General features: G+C 36.9%; 1 protein-coding gene across 12 annotated transcripts in view; it reads right to left on the reverse strand.

Moving 5' to 3' along the window:
* Positions 1-22,377, reverse strand: part of FUBP1 (far upstream element binding protein 1) — a 31,641-nt gene that overhangs the window by 1,694 nt on the left and 7,570 nt on the right. For 2 of the 12 annotated variants that reach the window (XM_087960505.1, XM_087960501.1), the window contains 18 exons: positions 21,799-21,838; positions 20,578-20,627; positions 20,417-20,488; positions 20,142-20,199; positions 18,982-19,144; positions 18,799-18,897; positions 18,606-18,707; positions 18,185-18,287; positions 17,996-18,096; positions 16,089-16,230; positions 14,672-14,832; positions 10,108-10,259; positions 9,598-9,677; positions 7,968-8,093; positions 6,552-6,626; positions 3,177-3,236; positions 2,945-3,090; positions 553-598 (listed from right to left, as the gene is read on the reverse strand). In XM_087960505.1, coding sequence (XP_087816631.1) covers positions 553-598; positions 2,945-3,090; positions 3,177-3,236; positions 6,552-6,626; positions 7,968-8,093; positions 9,598-9,677; positions 10,108-10,259; positions 14,672-14,832; positions 16,089-16,230; positions 17,996-18,096; positions 18,185-18,287; positions 18,606-18,707; positions 18,799-18,897; positions 18,982-19,144; positions 20,142-20,199; positions 20,417-20,488; positions 20,578-20,627; positions 21,799-21,838 — 1,776 coding nt within the window. Of the gene's footprint in view, positions 1-341; positions 2,574-2,944; positions 3,091-3,176; positions 3,237-6,551; positions 6,627-7,967; positions 8,094-9,597; positions 9,678-10,107; positions 10,260-14,671; positions 14,833-16,088; positions 16,231-17,995; positions 18,097-18,184; positions 18,288-18,605; positions 18,708-18,798; positions 18,898-18,981; positions 19,145-20,141; positions 20,200-20,416; positions 20,489-20,577; positions 20,628-21,798; positions 21,839-22,377 lie in introns of those variants that run through there. The other 10 variants (XM_087960503.1, XM_087960500.1, XM_087960507.1 and 7 more) reach the window with 6 other exon arrangements.

Consider the following 22,377-nt stretch of genomic DNA (forward strand, 5'->3'; position numbering starts at 1 on the left):
AAAGAAAAGATCTGCCAAACTTGTTAACATATCACTGGCACAATATTTTTAGAACTATTTTGCAAAAGTAAAATCTCACTTGTTTTCCTTCTGCATAAAATAATCAAGCTATATTAATTTATGGTTTATGGTGTATCATCTTAAGATTGAGAGAAACATACAGTATATTTGAATACGTAGTATTTGGGTATAACATCCACATTATAGAAGCATTTGTGAAGGCTGTTGAAGTTCTGACCAATATTTCCTGTATCTTGAAAAAATATTTTATATTCATTTGTAACAACTATTGAGGGAAAATAGTAAAAGTGACTTACTCAAAAATTATTGCAGCAATCCACTTATCTTTAAAAAAATAAAGATACACATTTACCCAGAAATGTAAATAATTGTTTCAGAATTCTCATTGGAATGAAACCATGAATAGCAGAATACATTTGGGAAAAGATATTGGCAGATTGCTTTTGAATACACAAGCACAAAAAAAATCTCACAGGGACAACATTGATATACTGAAATATGTATTTATACACTTCCTTAGGTTGTGCTTACCTGTGCTTTTTGCAGCAGAACCTAAGGTGGAAGATCTGGGAAGGCACTGTGAAGTATAAATAATTGCACTGTTTGCAATTAATAAAGATTTTATACTTTAAATGAATCAAAATCAACAGCCTCCATTTGGTGAATGATAAAGAATCAGGTGAATGTTTGTTCTGTTTAGTTAATAACTACACCATTTTCCAATAAGCTACAGACTTAACATGCAAAATATTTAAGAGACTTCATAGCCTACTTCTCTATATATTTATTAACTTCTAGTAGTCTTTTCAAAATGTAAATCCTAAACTAAACTGGGATAAAAAAAAATCCTTCCTGATTCTACAGTAGAACAAATGCATTTCTAATTATTTTTGCAATAATACTACTTCATTTTAAACCACATTCAGTTCTTCTCTTGCAGCCACTCTAAATGAACACTCCAAAACAACAAAATGATTTTCTAAAGATAAGGCTAATAAAGATTTAGAAAAATAGTATATAGCTGCATCACTAATATGCAGACAACTGAAGACAAAAACAACTTCCTCCTGACAAGCATTTTTAAATGTTAACAATTTGTAAGTTGATATCTGAATATATCTCATTTCTGAAACCCTAATGAACAATGTTAGTTCATTGATGAATTCTTTAGCTAAAGCTAAATATCTCAAAATACTTACCCATACACACACATTTTTGTCTGATTAAACAACCAATTGCAATTTTCTAAAATATCAGCACTGTATTTTATTCCAACATAATATTCACACAGGTATGGCATTTGCATTATGTGGAACACTGACAAAAAGATACTGTTGCAGTTCATCATTTTGTCACTCTGATGTACTTACAGTGCAATGCTCCTTGAAGGAACAATCAAGGATGATAACACAGCACAGTCCTCCTCACCCCTACAGAGCTAGTTCTATACTGGCTGGATCAAACCTGCACTTCAACAGACAATGGCAAGACAAACTGTATTGCATGTAATCTAATATATGCAAAAAAGCAAACAGTGGATTTTTAACAGAACACCAATTTTCAATTATAATTATTAAAAGTAAAACGTATGACAGAGACTTTTCAAACATAACTTAAAAGCTAGTCTTTCAACATTTAAACAGACCTTATCTGAAAAAACCTTTTTTTCATTAAGCATTCCAAGACTCAAACAGTATGTTTCTACAACAAATGCAGTTTTATAACTAAAAAGCATAATCATCCTTACTACACTAAAATCTATAGCAAAGTGCTGGAAACCAACCGCTTAGCACATTTTGTTTTTCTAGATAACTGACTTTAATAATGTGTCTGGAAAATATACTAAAGAATTAAATCATACATAAAACAAATGTTAACTATAGCAGCTATACGGGTCTGGGACAGTGGTCATGAATAAAAAAAGAAATTTCAACTGTTAATGCAGAAGTATGTCAAGAAATACCTTCACATACATGCAATTTTTACACAAGTAGAAAGAAGATATCAGAATGCTAAATAGTAACATACAATCACAAAAGAGATCCCTCTAAACCTATTCTGGGGAAATACCAACATCAAGCCTGAACTTAAAAGAGAGGGGAAAAATCTTACTTGTGTACATGTACAGAATTACTAAAAAAAAAAATCATTGAATTCTCTTGAGTACCCACATATCCAACTTACCAACACAGGAGGTTTCATATTATTTATTGCAAAGCACAAAACAAGCATTTAAAAGTGATCAAGTATACATTGAAAAAGTACATTTATATCACAAAGCATTGACCACATAATAGTTGCAAATACATTTGCTGGAATGTGTACATCTACACTAATGTACTAAAAACAAACCAATTTCCATTTCTACACAGAAATATTACCTCCTATCAGTTGTGATAGATATTTTGTACATTTCAAAAAAAAAACCACTATTTTTAAACCAAACAAAATTATGATCTTCATCAAGGCGTCTGCATCCATACATTTAACAAAGGTTTTTTTCCCCCACATAATGAAGCAAATACTGTATTGTCCACTTCTTATTATTGGCCCTGTGCGAAGAAATACATAAGAAATACACAAAATGTTAAAGAAAATATTTTTAAAAAAAATTGCGCTAACTCAGGAGTGAAGCCTTTAAGAAAGAAAATTTGGTTAATGCAATGGTGGTGGCTTCCTGCATGGCTTTCAAAAACCCTGAGGAGAAATTTTTAGATCACAAACACTGAATGTATGCAAAGACAAACACAGATCTCCAGTTAAAAGCATTAATTCATTTGCAGTTACGTTTTATCAGGAAAAATGCATACTTCAGAAAGGTATCTATGTGGGAGGCATGCAAAAACAAACAAAATTCCACCCCACAAAAATTGAAAGAAGTATCTCACTAAAATATTAGCTAAATAATTAAAGACTGTTTTACCTGTGGTGCTGGAGGATGTTGTGGCATTCCTTGTGGACTTGTCTGGGCATAATAAGCTGCCTGCTGTCGGTAGTACTCAGCCCATGCTGCACTGTAATCTGGCTGACCTGTTGGTGGGGCTCCAGTTGGAGCTGGAACAGCTTGACCTAGAACAAATGTAGATTACACAACGCTGGTGCCATAAAAGGGGCAGAAGGAAGCTCAAAATAATCTCATTTCTAACGAACATTACCTTGCTTCTTGTAATATTCCTCCCAAGCCTTTGAATAATCTTGTGGCTGCCCTTGTTGACCTGCAAAACCCCCCACATTTTAATGTAAACACAGCTCCCATGTATACCACAATTACAGTCAAGAATACAATGGAAGAGTTCTTTGCTGTTTTGTTTTAATGTTTCGTGAAAATCAGAAAATATTAAAATCTAATATTTTAGTTTTAGTTCTAGAGTTTTTAACAGATTTAAAATTTATTGAGTTCAATTTTTATACCGTAGTCTGTTGTATGCTATATATGTTTGCTCAACATAGGTATATGATAGGCCAATAATTCATCCAAACCAGCTTTCATAATCCAACCTACTTTTGCTAGTTTGAAAATGCTTCAAAATGTATCCATATTCTACGCAAGTGTGTAGAAAAACTATTCTTATTATATGGTTTATAATATATAAGGGGCCGGGTGCCCCAAGTGAACTTGCTCTGAAATCTATACCCAAGAGTATGTGCTCTCTTCCTCTTCTATTTATGAAAACATCTTCCAATATTAAAAAACATAGTTTTTTAAAAATCAAAATATGCTTAATACTTAGGTTGACTTTTGTTTTTGAGGACTAGCATGTAGTAAAAGAATGCAGGATAGCAAAAATTGCTCAGCAACCATAAAGCTGCTTTTAAATCAACTTATTACTGATTCTTATTTTTAATTAAACATTTTAAATTGTTTTCCAACTATTTTAATATAAACAATAAAAGAAAATGGATAAAGAGAAACTGTTAAGATACACATGGGTGAGTCATTTTGTATTTAAGAAAGTAAGTGTGGAGGTTTAAAGTAATACTAATATCTCAATTCTCATTTATATGTCAAATTGCTATGCATTTATTTTCAGAATAAATTTTGTGAAGAATATTAATTAACATGTTAAGATAATGTCCAAAAGCTCATATAGGTACCTTAATATGAATACATTATTTAGTTCTATGGTTTCAGTTTCTCCATTATTAGTTCATTCTGGTTCTTCAGACTATATATAAACTGATATCTAAAACTAATTTAGGCAGCATGCTTAACATTAAAAGGGCATAATATCTGACGATCATGAATTTTCCTACCCTACCTACTTAAATTTAGCTTGAAGTGAATTGTGATGTAAATGTGTGGATTGCAATGCTTCAAAACTAAGCCAATTTATATTGTGAAAACAGTCACTGTGAGAAAAATGAAGGGCACAAAAAGAAAAAAAAACGGATATTACAATATTTTCTAATCCTCTTAATTCCAATTCTGAAACTATCAAAACTAGTTACAAGCAACATTTTATTGGGATAGATACATTAATTGTAACTAGATTACATTTGTATATTTAACATGTAGGAGGGGATGTCACCTCTATAACATTGTCTATATCATAACATCATATGTTGTCAAAATAATTTGCCAACTACTAATTTCATTGGAGAAAGGATAAAAACACTGAACTAAAAAAATAAACTTTTATTTATAAAAATAAAAATTATAATATGCTAATTTGAACCTTAAATAATTAGTATTTAAGATTCAGTGTTACAAGGTTAGAAGGAAATTAGAAGATATACAATTAAGTGCTTCAAAAAAATTAACCAGTGCCAAATTTTAGCAAAACTCAATATGGTAAATGGAAATGTATACAGCATTCTCACCTGATTTACAAAACCAGGAGTGGTTATATTTTCTTATTGTGCTTTAAGTGATTTACACTTAAAATCTCTTGCATGTATTAAAATTAGATTGACAACACTTTGGCAATTAATATTCTGATAGTATTAAGATGGCATAATTTTAACATCTACTGTATTTCTCAGAAAACATGACCCACCCCAATAATAAGCCCAATCCTAATTTTTTGAGGGTGGACCTAATATTAACCCTTCCCCAAAAATAAGTCCGGGGGATGGACATGGCCAGCATGAGTGGCGGCATGGGCATGGGGGGCGGCAAGTGTCAGCTGCAGAGAGGGGCAAAAGTCATTCTGCGCTGAAGCAGAGGCATTCCGAGCCTTCAGTATATCCCAGGATTGCAACGCTGAAGATTTGGAATAGAGCCTTCTGTGCTGCAATCCTGGGATACACTGAAGGCTCAGGGTGGAGCCATTTTCGTGAAAGGCAGGAAAATGGGGAGGGGAATTTTCTTGCCTGTTATCCATTCCTCTTAGAGCAGGACCCTGCTTCATCAAACCGGTGCAGCTGGCATCCTACCGTGAGCAACTGCACTAGTGTATCCAAACTCGCGGTAGTGCCGCCGCTTGCACACACAATGCTACAACAAGCCTTGCAGGGTCCTGGGATATGCTGAAGGCTTGTAGTGGAGCCATTTTTGAGAAAGGCAGGAAAATACAAACAATGAAATAGTCTAGGACTAGCATTTTATGAATATATTTTACTAACATGTGCTTTCATGACCACTAACACCAGAATAGGGTTTATAGTATCAGAAGATTTGGGGTCATTTTTTCTTGCTAGAAGCACTTTAAAGGGCAGATATGTTTTTTAAATGAATGGGATTGGATCCATTTTAACCGTTTGCTTAATTATTTAATTTTGCCACAAAAATCCTGTCTTAACGCATCTGATATGAGAAACAGAAAACAGATCATAATGGAATCGCCCTACGGCATAGTATCAACACAATCTAACCCTAAGCAAGTATAGATAGGCCTCATCTAGAGCCTGTTTTGATGCCCTCCTATCAGGTCTATTTTACTGAGTTCATGGGACTCCTTATTTGCAGAGACCTTGCCCTTGTGTATTCAGGGAGGCAAACTCTTATTCGTGTCCTCATACGTCCTTTTTATGATGCTCAAACATGTTCTGATCCTCTCAATCACTTCCAAGTATGAGGACCACACTGATAAATTTTAGATTAATTACCTTTTAAGGGATGCTAACCCCACCCTCACATAACAGATGGCCAATATTCATACAACTGCGCAAAACTTTAAATTAGATGTTATACTGTCCTATTGTTTTTTCTTTCCAAGTAACATTTTTTTGTTAAGCTGTTTCTCATTTTTATTACAAAGACTAGTCAAAAACTATAATAAATATATTTGATCTTTTTTTTTACTATAATCGAACAGTAAAAATTAAAGTTTTGATGTCATTTTTGACTTTTTGTTCCCATGTTAGCTGCTGGAAGCATTCTCAGACATGAATGGACTGGATTCATTTAGTGGCTCTTAGTCTCAAGTATTGATGTTTCCACTAAAAAAATTGCTTTGGCAGTTTTGGAAACGTGCCCAGTTTAAGTCCATCAAATAAAGCTTATTAAACTTATTCAAATTAAAATTGTGTATGAATCAGTAAAGCTTCTGAGAAGTAAAATTTAAAAATCAAAAGTAAATAAAACATACCCATTTTTTTATAGTATTCTTCCCAAGCCTTGGTATAATCTACCTGCCCTGCTGGTGCTGGATTTGGTTGATCTCCTGATTGAACAAAAATTAGTGTGAGTAAAATAAACAACTAAAAAGATTCAGTTCCAATCACTTACATTTTATTCTAATTAAGAGTAAAAATCTTACATTAAAAGCTAACATTTTTGTTTTCAAATATTTTGCAAGTCTCAGTTCAGAAATGCCTTATTTGCATGTATCATGCACAGAACTTAGCTGCAGATGCCCCATCTTTTAACCATCAAGACATGTACATTTCTTTATCTGGGGAGATTAATCAGACCTCTTCAATAATTCAACTAGTTCTAGTTATATTTAATTGGAACCAGTCATGCACAAATCCATGCCCCTTAGGGGTCCACGTACACAAAATCCTTGTAATGGCAACATTTCCTGTTGCATGTGTCCACATTGTACCATCATTATACCAAAAAGAATACTTGGAAGAATAAACAATTCAAGCTAAGAACACTATTTTTTGTTTGATTCATGTGTAATCATTTCACTGGAAACATAAACCTGTAAGTCATTATGTTGACCTTAATTAATTTTAAATTCAAATTCAGTTTTTGGTTTTCACCTAATGGTCTACAATCAGAGTATGTTCTACTGGATTATTTTTCACAATTCCTGCTGATTATTGTAATCTTCCTCTTATATACTTGAAAATTAAACTGGAATCCTACATTTCTTTAAAAAACCAAGCTTGTATTGTATTACCTTCACAAGCCTATTACCCTCATCTCTTTTACACTGTGCAGGATTTTATATCCTGATTTAACATCAACTCAATTTCAATGGAGTAACCAATTTTCTTGCAAAGCATAAACTGAAAGCAAAGATAATGTATACAAAACTCCAGACTGCAGTAGTGAAAAGGCAAGTCTACCATTGCTTGGGGCTCATTCCCATATTACCAAAACATTTTGGCATATAGTATGAATTCAGATTTTGTTCCTGACAAATAACTTTAGGGAAAAAAATTCTTGAATTTTGGACACATTTTATGAAAAGGATGATATACTGGGAGTTGTATTTAATTGGCTCATCAACATAATTGCTTGCAATATAAGAAAACTAGTAAGTGATATAGAGATTACTGGAAAGATGGTTGCCCAAATTCCAGCCCAACTTTGGTTAAAATTCTCATTAATCTAATGCCTTATCCTAACTTAGCTGACCCAAACATTCTTAGGTTTGTCTTACTAACTGATTTTAGTACTGAAACCAGCTTACAACATACAAAGCTTCAAATATTTAAATGGTGAAACTATAATAAAAAACTTTCAAAATATTCGAAGGTTTGAATAAGATACTTCAACTGTTAAAAAAGCTATTTTGGTATATTTGTTTATATTTATACAAGCACGGTACCTTGTCCGTTAGTCTGAGTGGCAGGTGGTGCACTAGGTGGAGCTGCAGGGGGTGGCTGTGCTTGCTGTTGATAGTAGTGGGCGTAATAGGCTGCCCAAGCTGCTGAATTAGGATCTGCTGGCTTACCTGAAAATTACCCATGACATTTAGTTCAACATCTCAAGATATCACTAAGATCAGTTGCCATTTACATTCATTCCTATGAAAGATAAGATCTATAAAATAAACTCTCAGAACATTAATTGTTCATGACAGCATGTAAGTAATGAAACAAACCACTTCGTTTTTTTCTCTTTCTTCTATCTATCTATCTATCTATCTATCTATCTATCTATCTATCTATCTATCATCTATCTATCTATCTATCTATCTATCTATCTATCTATCTATCTATCTATCTAATCTATCCATCCACCCACCACCCACCCACCCTTTAAAGGTAAGCAATACAAAGTGGGGTCTGTACCTAGGATTCCTCTTCAGCCAAAGTAGCATTATTTTTGTTTGTTCAATGTGAATGTCACTTTTGGAATTGAGGTATTATTTAAGATTTGGATTGCATCTTATGCAAGCTTGAGGAAATGCAATAAATCCTGTGGTACATTCTCTTGAATAATAAATACATTTATGGTTGGTTCAGAAAGCAATTCCAATTTCACTAGTTGTATTATCAAGTATGAAGTCATATTTTTAAAATCAAAAGTATCGGTTCTAAGTTTAACTCCATATTTAATTCAGGTTGAATTTTGGCTATCTGAAATATTCAACATATAGGTAATTGGTTCATTGTTCATATAATGACAGTCCAGATATCAAGGCATTGGAAAGGGTACTTTATGGCCCATAAAGAACTTCTGCCAATTGCAAAATGTCGCACCACCACTCCTGTGGTCACATGATCATGAACTGGGTGCTTGGCAACTGTTCAGTTTAGACCAGTAGTAAGTGCCTTGAGATCCTGTGTTTACCATTTGCAGTCTTATGTGCCAGATTTTAATTCTGTTCCTGCAGCCGTTGAAGGAGTTCCCTTCCATACAGAGGGAACCAAAATCCAAGTGGAGTGGAGGGCAGCACAGTAAAGTAAGGAGTATGGGGTGTCTCAGGCAGGCAGGGGAGGCCCAGGGCAGTTTGATGCAGGCCATGTGTGGCTCTCTGTTCAGGAGCTTAGATTTTGAGCCCGAGACTCTCAAGGTCTACTCTGTTCCTGAGGCACCCCAATCTCCTTATCTGGGACCCTCTCCATTTAATAACCTGCAAGATCGCTTATCAACCACAAGTAGGAGTGCTGAGATCGCAGTAGTTGAGATAGGCAGTCAAATGGGTGTCTTGCTTAATGACCACTTTACCCAATAACTGAGATTCCCATCCCAATTGTGGTTGTTAGTCAAGGATTATGCGTAAACATAACTTACAGAATGGGTTTTCACAACTATCTGTGTTTAAATGTGTCTTAATGTTTTTGAAGGATCCTATCCACAAATAGCATTTCAATTTTAATTTGCTATTAGACTGGCGAAATGAATATGGCTTAATGAATGATTTAGTTTCATCACATTTTCTTTAGTAAAATATATGATTAATGTGTATCTCATTGCAAACTAGGGCCATTTATATATTTGCTTATACTTACCAGGGTCTGGAGGATTTGGTGGTTGCCAATGTGGATATGCATTACCCCATCCTTGTGGAGCGTATGGTGCTGGAGGTCCACTAAAATGAAAATGTAATGTATAATTAGATCAAGTAGTAAAATAATTTATAATAGCTATTTTTTTTAACTAGTGGTGACTTGAAGTCTGCTGCAAAAGCTAGATTGCAATCTAGGAATGTTCTGATTACCTCCATAAAGAAGAGAACTGGCCTGGAAAGCCTACAAGAATCCCATCATATGTACGTTTCAGAGTTAATGATTTACAGCACACCTAATATGAATTAAACAGTTTATAGTATACATTTTAATTGAGAATAAATATTCAGTTAAATTTTAGAGATTTCACTTAAAGAAATCTCTAAAATGAATGCTTCTAAGAATTTGGTTATAAACACATTTAAAAATTGCATTGAATCCACAGATGAAATCCAGATCCCAATCTATCAACACACAACTCTGCGAACATATCTATAAGTGTACAATACTTACTGAGGTGCAGGACCAGGAGGACCAGGGGTATAAGGAGCTGGATTGTAAGGTCCCATTGGAGCCCCAGGAGGTGGCCCAGGGGGTCCATGTGGCCCAGGAACAACACCATGAGGCCCATGAGGTACAGGAGGCCCCAAAGGATTTACTGGACCCTGTTGAGATAAGTTATAATAGTTAAGTTGTTCTACATCAACAGCAAATATAATATTACACTGTACAGATAGGCTGCAATTTAAGAACACTGGACTTAAGGGCAACCCCTATAAACAGGTGAAACTCAAAAAATTAGAATATCGTGCAAAAGTTCATTTATTTCAGTAATGCAACTTAAAAGGTGAAACTAATAGATGAGATAGACTCATTACATGCAAAGCAAGATAGTTCAAGCCGTGATTTGTCATAATTGAGATGATTATGGCTTACAGCTCATGAAAATCCCAAATCCACAATCTCAGAAAATTAGAATATTACATGCAATTAATAAAACAAGGATTGTACATAGAACAATATCGGACCTCTGAAAAATATAAGCATGCATATGTACTCAGTACTTGGTTTTGCCCTTTTGCAGCAGTTACTGCCTCAATGCAGCGTGCCATGGAAGCTATCAGCCTGTGGCACTGCTGAGGTGTTATGGAAGACCAGGATGCTTCAATAGTGGCCTTCAGCTCTTATGCATTGTTCGGTCTCATGTCTCTCATCTTTCTCTTGGCAATACCCCATAGATTCTCTATGGGGTTCAGGTCAGGCAAGTTTGCTGGCCAATCAAGCACAGTAATCCCAAGGTCATTGAACCAGGTTTTGGTGCTTTGGGCAGTGTGGACAGGTGCCAAGTCCTGCTGGAAAATGAAGTCAGCATCCCCATAAAGCTCGTTTGCAGAAGGAAGCATGAAGTGCTCCAAAATCTCCTGGTAGACGGCTGCGTTGACCCTGGTCTTAATGAAGCACAGTGGACCAACACCAGCAGATGACATGGCTCCCCAAATCAACACAGACTGTGGAAACTTCACACTGGACTTCAAGCATCTTGCAGTGTGTGCCTCTCCATTCTTCCTCCAGACTCTGGGTCCTTGGTTTCCAAATGAGATGCAAAAGTTGCTCTCATCAGAAAAGAGGACTTTGGACCACTGAGCAACAGACCAGTTCTGTTTTTCTTTAGCCCAGGTTGATGTTGTTTGTTGTTCAGGAGCGGCTTGACAAGAGGAATACGACATTTGAAGCCCATGTCCAGGATCCATCGGTGTGTGGCGGCTCTTGATGCACTGACTCCAGCCTCAGTCCGCTCCTTGTGAAAGTCCCCAACACTTTTGAATGGCCTTTTCCTGGCAATCCTCTCCAGGCTGCAGTCATCCCTCCTGCTTGTGCACCTTTTCCTTCCACACTTTTCCCTTCCACATAACTTTCTATTAATGTGCTTTGATACAGCACTTTGGGAACATCCAACTTCTTTTGCAATTACCTTTTGAGGTTTTCCCTCCTTATGGAGATGTCAATGATGATTTTCTGCACAACTGTCAGGTCAGCAGTATTTCCCATGATTGTAATTCCTACCGAACCAGACTGAGAGACCATTTAAAGGCCCAGGAACCCTTTGCAGGTGTTATGGCTTAATTAGCTGATTAGAGTGGGATACTTTGAGCCTAGAATATTGAACCTTTTTACAATATTCTAATTTTCTGAGATTGTGGATTTGGGGTTTTCATGAGGTGTAAGCCATAATCATCTCAATTATGTCACATCATGGCTCGAACTATCTTGCTTTGCATGTAATGAGTCTATCTCATGTATTAGGTTCACCTTTTAAGTTGCATTACTGAAATAAATGAACTTTTGCACAATATTCTAATTTTTGAGTTTCACCTGTTCAAACGGGCTATTACTAAAACTGGCAGAAGGGTTCTTTTCTCAAACTGATAAACCAATAAAGATATACATTTTTAATATACAGCCTGTTTTCAACAGTTCCTAAAAACACTGTGCTTGACAAGGAAAACTTTGTGGAAAGTTGATAGGAAAGGTCACAAATTACAGTCACGTGTATGTGGAATGCTGCAACCATTGTAAGTGCAAACCACATGACAAGCAAATCAGGACAGCCAGAATTTCAAGGACTGGTCTGAAGTATCATTCATTCAGTGCCATCATAACTTTAGTCACTGAACAAATGGTCATAACCTGAAGACAACCTCTAACTGTTATCTCCTTAGCTTGCAACCCCCCTCACATCAGAACAGATGAGGGCAGAGAAGAGATCAAAGGAAAGTTTATTTAAATTACAGATAATTCTTGGTTAATGACCGCTAGTTCAAAGTTATGATTGTGCTGAATGAGTGAACATAATCAGACCTTCGATCTCCCAGACTCTTGCATATATTCCCATGCAGCAGTTGCCACCTCAAATTCTGCTGCTCTTGTATCACGCAATCCCAACCACCCATGCACCCCCTTGCTCCCTTTCCACCTAGCAGCAGCCACTTACTTACTGCGTGTTTGCAAGCTGCCTGGGACTTGCATCACACTTTGATTGTCTCATCTATTGATGGAAATTCTTAATCCCAATTGCCAGTGTTATTTGAGGACTACCGTGTTTCTCCAACAATACGGCCTCCACCAATAGGAAGACCCAGCATGTTTTCTAGGCATAAAATCAAATTAAGCCCCTCCCCCCAAATTTAGGCCTAGTTTAAAACATGCAAAATAGGGGAAGGGTGGGGGGACTTGCCATTTGGAGTGCCGTTGGAGCTACCACCGCCATTTGGAGTGCCCTTGGAGCTGCTGCCGCCGTTTGGAGCTGCCTCTGCTGTTTGGAGCCGCCGCCGCCGTTTGGAGCTGCCTCTGCCGTTTGGAGCTGCTGCCGCCGCTTGGAGCCGCCCGCCGTTTGAAGCTGCCGCTCCGCGTTTGGAGCACTACCGCTGTTTGGAGCACCACCGCCACTCCAAACACGGCGCCAGCTCCAAACACGGAAGCAGCAGCTCCAAACGGACGGCGGCACTCCAACGGCGGCGGCTCCTCAACGGCAGAGGCAGCTCCAAACACGGAAGCGGAGCCACCGCCGCCATTTGAGCTGCCGCCGCTGTTTGGAGTACCATTGGAGCTGCCTCTGCCGTTTGGAGCTGCCTCTGTCGCTTGGAGCTGCTGCCGCCGTTTGGAGCCGCCGCCGTTTGAAGCTGCCGCTCCGCGTTTGGAGCACTACCGCTGTTTGGAGCACCACCGCCACTCCAAACACGGCGGCAGCTCAACACGGAAGCAGCAGCTCCAAACGTGACGGGCGCACTCAAACGGCGCCGGCGGCTCCAAACGGCAGAGGCAGCTCCAAACATGGAAGCGGAGCCACCGCCGCCATTTGGAGCTGCCGCCGCTGTTTGGAGTACCATTGAGCTGCCTCTGCCGCTTGGAGCTGCCTCTGTCGCTTGGAGCTGCTGCCGCCGCTTGAGCCGCCGCCGCCGTTTGAAGCTGCCGCTTCGCGCTTGGAGCACTACGCTGTTTGGAGCACCACCGCCACTCCAAACACGGCGGCAGCTCCAAACACAGAAGCGGCAGCTCCAAACGTGACGGCGGCACTCCAAACGGCGGCGGCGGCTCCAAACGGCAGAGGCAGCTCCAAACACGAAGCGGAGCCACCGCCGCCGTTTGGAGCCGCCGTCGTTTGGAGCTGCCGCTCCGCGTTTGGAGCTGCCGCCGTGTTTGGAGTGGCGGGGGTGCTTCAAACAGCGGTAGTGCTCCAAATCGCGGAAGCGGCAGCTCCAAACGTGACGCGGCACTCCAAACGGCGGCGGTGGCTCGCTTCCGTGTTTGGAGCTGCCTCTGCCGTTTGGAGTGCCGCCGTCACGTTTGGAGCTGCCGCTCCGTGTTTGGAGTGGCGGTGGTGCTTCAAACAGCGGTAGTGCTCCAAACGCGAAGCGGCAGCTTCAAACGGCGGCGGCGGCTCCAAACGGCAGAGGCAGCTCCAAACGGCGGCAGCAGCTCCAACGGCACTCCAAACGGCAGCGGAATGGGCAGAAGGAAAGCAACAGAGGCAGGTGCCAAAGGTCTTGGGTCTGCAGCAAAGGTGTTTGGTGGGAGTAGGGAGCTCTCTGCGCCGCCATGATCGCCCTTAGGAGCAGCTGGTGGCGAGGCTGCCAGCGGGCGCTCTAGATGAAGATGAAAGGGGGAAATTGTTACCCCCGAAAAGACGGCCTAGCCGTTTTTGAGGCTCAAAAAAAATAAGGCCCGGCCTTATTATGTGAGAAACACGGTATCTATACAGACATTTCACAAAATGCACTTTCCATAATTATTAATTTTCTGTATTTTATATTAATTATACTTTTCAATGAATATGTTAAATTCTCAGCATTCAGTAGACCGTGCAAAACAAACAATCCTCCATTTAAATCTCATTAGTCTTTAAGAATAGGCAACAAATTTGACAATTGTCATTTAAATGGGACTGTTCAAAGCTACTAATAAGCAATATCGTAAGGATTCTGAACAAAGAGAAAATTTAAAAAGCTAATCCTTTTCTGTACTTAACCAGCTGTTTGTATAACAAAAACATTAACAAAGAGCTGCTTCCAGAACTCACTCCAATCTTTTCTTCTATAAGCTGCCGAGCATAATCAATCTGTTGTGGTGTCCCTCGAATAGTAAATAATTTCATGTTGGGATCTGCATTTGGTGGAGGATTTCTCTGAAGTTCTATTCTTGCACCAGACTGCTGACTAATGCTCTTGATAGTTTCACCACCTGAATTTACAAAGAAATGGTATTATACTGTAATCTATATAAGTTAATACCTTTAATTTGAAAGAACAATAAGAATCATCTTTGCTTGTTGCTGAAGTGCAAACAGAACTATCTTGACGACATTACTACTGATATAGCATGTATAGTTATAAACATTTTCTGCATGACTTTTAGCCCATTTTTTGGTTGTAGTTGTAATTGTAGTTAATTTTATTTCTTGGGAGATTAGGAACCATGTAATTTCGTGTCGTCATCTATACAGTAGTCTTCAACTGCACAAGCTGTTCCACAGTTCCAATTCATAGCTGAGGTTCTGGAAATCCTTGAATAGCTTTAAGAAATCAGAGAAGCCCAGAGATACATTTGCAACATATGTATCTGAAAACAGAACAGTATGTAACCCAAAAGTTCCACTTTCATCTTCTGTATGAGGCATTCAATAAACTAGTAAATGAGTTTACAAAGTAGCAGGAACGAAGAGAAAAATACATAGAATATATTTTCAAATATTGCTTCAACTGAAATAATCACATAAGGTTTTTATTAGTGAATGAATTAACCAAGGATTTCTGAGCTGATTCACACATTTTGTTGACATCTGGACAGTCAATGTGATTAATGTCTTACCTAAAGAACTAGGTTAAATGGAACACTTTTATAAAAAATGGAAAAGAATTAGAATGTTTAAGTGTAATTCAGGAAACAATGCACAGATTTCAGGAATAGCAATGGATAGTGAGTAAGCAGTTTAAACTGCTTTCTAAGAAACATTTAGGGAAATAAATTAACTGCAATTGATATTACACCTAATTAGAAATCACTGAAGAAAAGCCAAAGAACAAAGTTAGCTGTGAGGTCTAACTTCAATTCCTTACTAGATATGTAAGACTTTATGTATGGGCCAATATTTTTCCTAGGATGTAGGTATCATAAATCCTAATGTTTTGATTTGTAGAATAGAAAGAGGCTTATTTATAATGAGGATATATATTTATAATGAGGAGTCCATTTTCAGAAGTAGTAACTTTCAGTGTTAGGTGGCTAAAGACAGTAACACTATAACTGGGTACAGTTCATTTGCTGTATCTTAGTTATTTAGTTGGACAAAAGTTCTGCAGCCAGATTTTATTATCAGGGAGACACTTCAACAAGGACCAGGAAGTCAGCTACTTAATGATATATGCCATCTCCTGCCTTCAAACAAGAAAATAAGTTTATTTATTGTTCTCTCATGAAAAGCAAGTCAAGCTTTTTACCTTTCCCAATGATTAATCCAGTTTTTCCAGTGGGAACAATAAAATTAAATTCTTGCAGTCCACCAGGTGGTCCCATATTCCAATTCCCCTGACCTCTTCCTCTACCACGACCACCAGGCCCTGGACCTCCAGGATTGCCAGCCTAAATTGTGAAAAGAATTGTAATTAGCAATACTGAAAAAATATTGTTTTTTTGCAGAGACCATTATTTCTATTTTGCATTTATAGCAAATACAATTGCCTTAAAAGACAGGGACAGATAAGACTTTTGTAAAAGTAACAGTATGTCATTTTTCTTCACAGAACAACCAATGAAAACAACCAAACTATTTCATTTCAACCAAGAAACTTTTCCAAACAAAACAATGCAATCTTGATTTTTCTTCTTCCTAGTAGGCTCGCTTACAATCTGGATCTGGACTAACTCTATAGTAACATAGGTACAAGCCCCCACTTGACTATGAACATCACTTGGTAATTCTGGAATATTCATCAACTCTTGGCTCAACCTATTGTGGGAAGGCTCATGCTATGAAAATCAAATACAATTTACCAGTCTGAGTTCCCAGAGAAAATGTGGGATATAAATGAAATCATTCTAAGCCATTATCGCTTGTAAGATTTCTATCTCACTCCTAAGAGCAAGGGACATGGGGAAATTAAGTGAAAACACCAATTAATTGGCAGTACCACATTATTTCAGTCATACAATTTGAGGTATATGCAAAAACATTTGGGAAAGCCACAAATAACTGTGGTACCTGCAGGTATAGCACAATGACTCTTAATGTAAGGATCATGGCACAGCACATAATTTTAGCATCATTTTCAACTGAAAATTATGTCTATCAATTTCCAAATAGCTTTATGTCTATGGAGATTCTCAGTCCTCCAGGTCATGGTTATCCCAAAAGTGCTTTTTTTCAAGAGGCAACTGGACTTTCGAAGACCCTTTGCTTCTCATCAAAAAACTGATGAAGCTTCTTGAATGAGAAGCTAAATGTCTTCAAGGAAAAACAAAGTCAGTCTGTTGCCTCTTGAAAAAGCACCTTTGGAATATCCAAGCATCTTTCTTCTTTAAGAAATTGGCTTTGTTTCAAAAATCTTACAGTGTTTATAATCAATGCTATGCTTTTAAAGCAAGGGTGTCAAACTCAAGGCCCGAGGACTGGATCCGGTCCGTGGGGCTGCCCTGGAAACAACAAAGGACTGCCCCATGGTGCTTCTTTCAGCAAAAATGGAGCTTGGGGAGGCGCATGTGCCCACCCCCCATATCCCATTTTCGCTGGCAGAGGGCTGCAGGAGCTCCATTTTCACTGGCAGAGAGCTATCAAAGCAAATTAAAAACAAGAGAAAAGGAGAAATTTTTCCCCTTTTGCATTTGAGCATGCAAGAAAGGACAGGAAAGGAGAAAGGGAAAGAGGAAAGAAAGAAAAAGGAAGGAAAAATAAGTAAAGAGGAGAAGGAAGAAGAAAAGAAAATGAAAAGGAAGGAAGGAAGGAAGATTATGAGAGTGAGGGAAGGTCTCAGGGAAGTCCTGCCTTAGAACTTGGACACAGGTGCCTCTGACATGAGTCCCGTGTTACTTCCACCATGGCCACACCCACCCCTGGCCACGGCCACTCCCCCTGGCCACGCCCCACTCTCTGATCCTCCGAAGTCGAACACAACTCTGATGCGGCCCTCAATGAAATTGAGTTTGACAGCCCTGTTTCAATGCATTACTGCAGAATAAAACTCACTAGTAGAGGCACAGAACCAGTGAAATACAAATTTATAAGCTGCAGGCATCTCAATTAGTTTTAACAGAAAAATGTTCATGCATATGTTTTCCTCATAAAGGTTAAGAGTATCAGTATTTTATAAGAATAATTAAAAACTTGGCTGTTAACTGACTATTAACCAACCTGAACGCTTCGAAGAAGATCTGTAATAATTTCAGCTGCATGCTGACATCTGTCTGGTGGTCCTGTGATCTGTGCTATTCTATCAGGTGTTGTTCCATCATCTACAAGAGCAATAAGTATTTTTATAAGTATTTAAGTATTATAGATAAAAACATGCAATTGGTGTATTTTCCGATGAAGGAACTCTACCTGGTTTAAATTGAATCCTTACACCAGCATCATTCTGTATCTTTTTTATCATTTCGCCATTTCTTCCAATTACAATACCAACTGCAAAACGTGGTATTGGTACCTTAAGAAACACAATACATTTTAACAAATATTAAATAAGAACTTTAAAGCAAATCAATACAATATGTAACTGATGAAAAACACCATTATACTCAACAGTAATCAATTGAGCAGGAATACTCAAAGGAGAAATTAGATAGTCTGCAGTATTTTTAAGCATTTTAAAGCCAATTTTATGATCAGTATTTAACAGGGAGTAAAGCATCATAATCAAGATGATTTAAATTAGTGAAAGGAATAGGAAATGTATGTTTGTCCATAGATATGGATGAACACAGGCCTAAAGTACAAATTTGCCTAAAAAATTCATCATACTCACATCTAAGCCTTCATTGCCTCCTATTCTTGATCCGTATTCATTTCGTACCTCTCTGAAGCCACCTTGATCACGAATTAGATCTAAAACCATTTCCTTTGCTTGCTGAAAGAAAAATTAGTACACATAAGATACAATGATTTTACAATCATTCCTCTTGGAGAAATACAATTTAACATTTAAAATCTGTTCTTACTTGGACTTTGTAAGGATCTCCTGTGATCCTAAGAGGCTTATCTGCTCCAGTGTTCTGTGGTCCATCTTGAATCATCACCATTTTAACACCTGCACGCTCCTATTTAATAAAATTAATGCATTCAAATCATAAAAATATTAAATGTTCACACATATTTTTAGAAAATAAAATCTGTCAACTTACTTGAAGCTGCTTTATAGTTTCTCCACCCTTTCCAATAACTAATCCTGCTTTGCTAGCTGGAATCATGATTTCCTGGACAGCATTTCCTGGGCCATCACCATGATGGAATCCTGGTGTAGGCCTTCCCTTTTCAACTATCTGGTCGAGCAATCTCTTTGCAGATCTTGCAAAAAAAAAAAAATGAATAAAAAGCATTTGCAATTAAAAATGTATGAAAAATAACATAATCAGCAATTGACAGAATATTTAGGGTGGTTGCTAACTAAAAACCATGAAATCATCTATTTTATAAACTTTTGAAATGTGTTATTTGCAGCAACATTAAATGGGAAAAGTAGAAAAAATGAGAATGCATATGATTTCTTCATACTACTAATAGCCACACTGAACTAATAGTACATGTCACCTGCTGTGTGCAACTTGAAAAAACTTGAATTCTAGCCAAAACTTTGATACTTGGCTGATCATGAATGTACAAGTATTGCTAAAAGACTATTCAACAAATCATTGTGAATGCATGCTTCAAAAGTAAACATGTTGTGTACCTATTGCACTTTTTCTTAAAATAATAGCATTATAAAGTGGGTCATCATGTGATTGTGCCTTATTTCGTAATAATTTTTGCACTGGTTATTAAGCAAATTCACTATTTGCTACGCAATGTTTTTTTCAGGAATTGGAAGTATGTACTTGTTTCTGGGGGAAAAAAACATTGTAAATTGCTGTCATCTGATTATGGGGTGGTGCATATGTGGCCTGGTTGCTGGTGCCCAAAATATGGCCACATTAGAACGGCAAACACTTAAATTTCAAATCTGGGTTATCTTTCTTTCATGATCTGTTATAATTTCAAATGGTTGTTAAGAAACTGGTTTTAAGTTGAGGACTACCTGTAAATTAGCCTCAGTAGAGCTACTGAATCTTCCAAACAACCTGGAAGAGTATTTTCCAGTGACCAGTAATCACTTAATTGAAAATCAGAAACTTTTGCACTGCAGATTGTTCATATTTCAGTCAGAGCTAGATATATTTCATGTGCAATAGCATACAGCCTGGGACACTTTTATTAGGCAAAGTTAGAATAGTGCACGTATTTGGAAAGATAATTCTTAACAAAAACTATTTCAACATGATCTGAAAGCATTTGTGAAGAAACTTACTGTACTGATTCAGGTGTTCCAGTCAACATGCAAGATCTTTCAGGAAGCCCACCACTATCTACAAATGTAAAGAGCATAGAATGAACATTAGCAAGCAGATATTAGTAATTTGCTTTTAAGATTTTTAGCAACAGATCACTCAACTAATTCATAATGGTTTCAATTTTGCTGATATAAACTGACAATTTAAGATAATAAAATTAATTTGTCTGCATGCAACAATAAATTATGTTCCAACTGTTAACCTAGTAAAATAGAGAAAATAAAATAATTACCAGGTGCAATCTGTATTTTACATCCAGATTCTTGCTGTATGCGAGATATCTGTTCTCCCCCTCTGCCAATTACTTGAGAAATGGACAAACAAATCAGTTAATGAATTAATACCATGTACTCCAACAGATTTAAATATACTATAGTAAATATTTATACTCACTGAATCCAACCATTCCATCTGGAACTTTGTATTCTTCTGTCATTACAGACCTGGAGAAAGAAACACATTACAAGCTAGTATTTGTACCTAGTTAGAACTAAAGTATTTTCTCCAAATAAAGAGGTAAATCATAAATATATATCTCTCTCTATATATATATGTATGCTAATTTTACTTCTACTCAGTTAAGGTCCTTTGGTTTCCGTATTTGTTTAAATCACTATGCCTAAAAAATAACATAGCCCATTAATAATTTAACATAGGCAGTCAAACATTAGCCAATTAGTTAAAATGTCAACATTCTAATAATGCTGAAGCCATTTATAATGTATGAATCTGGAAACGTATTGCAATTTATATACATTTCAAAGATGCATCATAATATTATTTCATTTTTTTAGTAAAGTTAAAAGTCACACACAAAGCAAAATATGTACCAAGAACATAAATGGGAAATAAAATGCTAGGAAATTTCACCAAAACTATTTCATAACATTTTGAACCTTAAGTTTTTTTTTTCAAATGAACACACTTAATTCTAAGTTATATATGGCAATGTTTTATACTAATAATTCAAAGAAAGTACAATTACAAAATTTCAGGAGACAGCGGAATCTAATGCAGCCCATCCTACTTTTTCATTTACTTTTTTGATATATACAACATACATATTTAACAAATGTTGCAACAAAGAGAAAATACTTTGCCTGAATCATGCTGAATAGGCATACTTCAAAAAAGTGTGAGAAACAACCCAAGTTATGCAATATGAACTCAAACTAATGGAGAAAAGTGGATCTATCTTGTTGAGTGTAATGGAAATGTGTGTTAAAAGAAATGCAATTAATTTTCACTGAAGTAGCATAATAAAAACAAGCATTTTCACTACATACTGTTTAACATGTGACTTAAAGACCTAATCTTTTATCCCTTACTCAACTAATTACCTCATCTGCTTCAATGTCACCTATGGTGAACATTACCTGGCAAACAGTAAATAAAAATTCCCCAATCAGTTGAAGCTATAATTATTTCAATTACTGATTGAAATAACTGTATGAACATTACCTTCAACCAACAGTTTTTTGGTCTGCTCACAAGGGACAATTTCCAAAGCACATTTCTGATACTGATAATATAACAATTTCTAAATTTCTAAAACAAACCAATAAAAGTTATTACCTTGTATAAAGATCAAATTAAAGATAAATAAAACCTTACCTCTGTTGCTGATGCATGGGTGGTAACTGATTTCCAAAAGCTAAAATGAAATATTACATACTTTGACAATTTCACCAAATAATCTACAATGGCATATAACCCACAACTGCAAAAACATGCAGGACTAGCTTCACTTCAATATATTTGCATTTGACTAACATTACATATTTTGCCAAAATATCATTAACTCAGAAATATATCACTAATGAGGGAGCTCAAAATTGGTACTAATTTAAAAAAAAAGCACAGAGGAAGTATTTGGCTTGGTCAATTCCACCTGATATGCTTAGTTTAGTTATTTCCTTCTCTTTAGTTTATTTCTAGATCAACTGACAAGCTATGATTTTCAAGTCCTGGCAAGCAAAAATAATTTACTATTTTGCAAGTAAAGGCAAATGGAAGCTTATGTAAATTGGAAATAAAAATGTGAAAGGGAAGAAAAAAAACACATAATACCAAGGCAAAGTCTCCTTTAAATCAAGTTTGATATCCAGCACCTAGAAGTTGTTTTTAACTAGTTTCTAGTGTTTATAGTCTGCAATTTGATAGCATCTATAGGGCTTCCATTCAATTTATTAA

The sequence above is a fragment of the Notechis scutatus genome, chromosome 3, assembly GCF_049901735.1.
Source record: "Notechis scutatus isolate UNSWTSFEM ecotype Mainland chromosome 3, rNotScu1.2, whole genome shotgun sequence".
NCBI classification, from domain to species: domain Eukaryota; kingdom Metazoa; phylum Chordata; class Lepidosauria; order Squamata; family Elapidae; genus Notechis; species Notechis scutatus.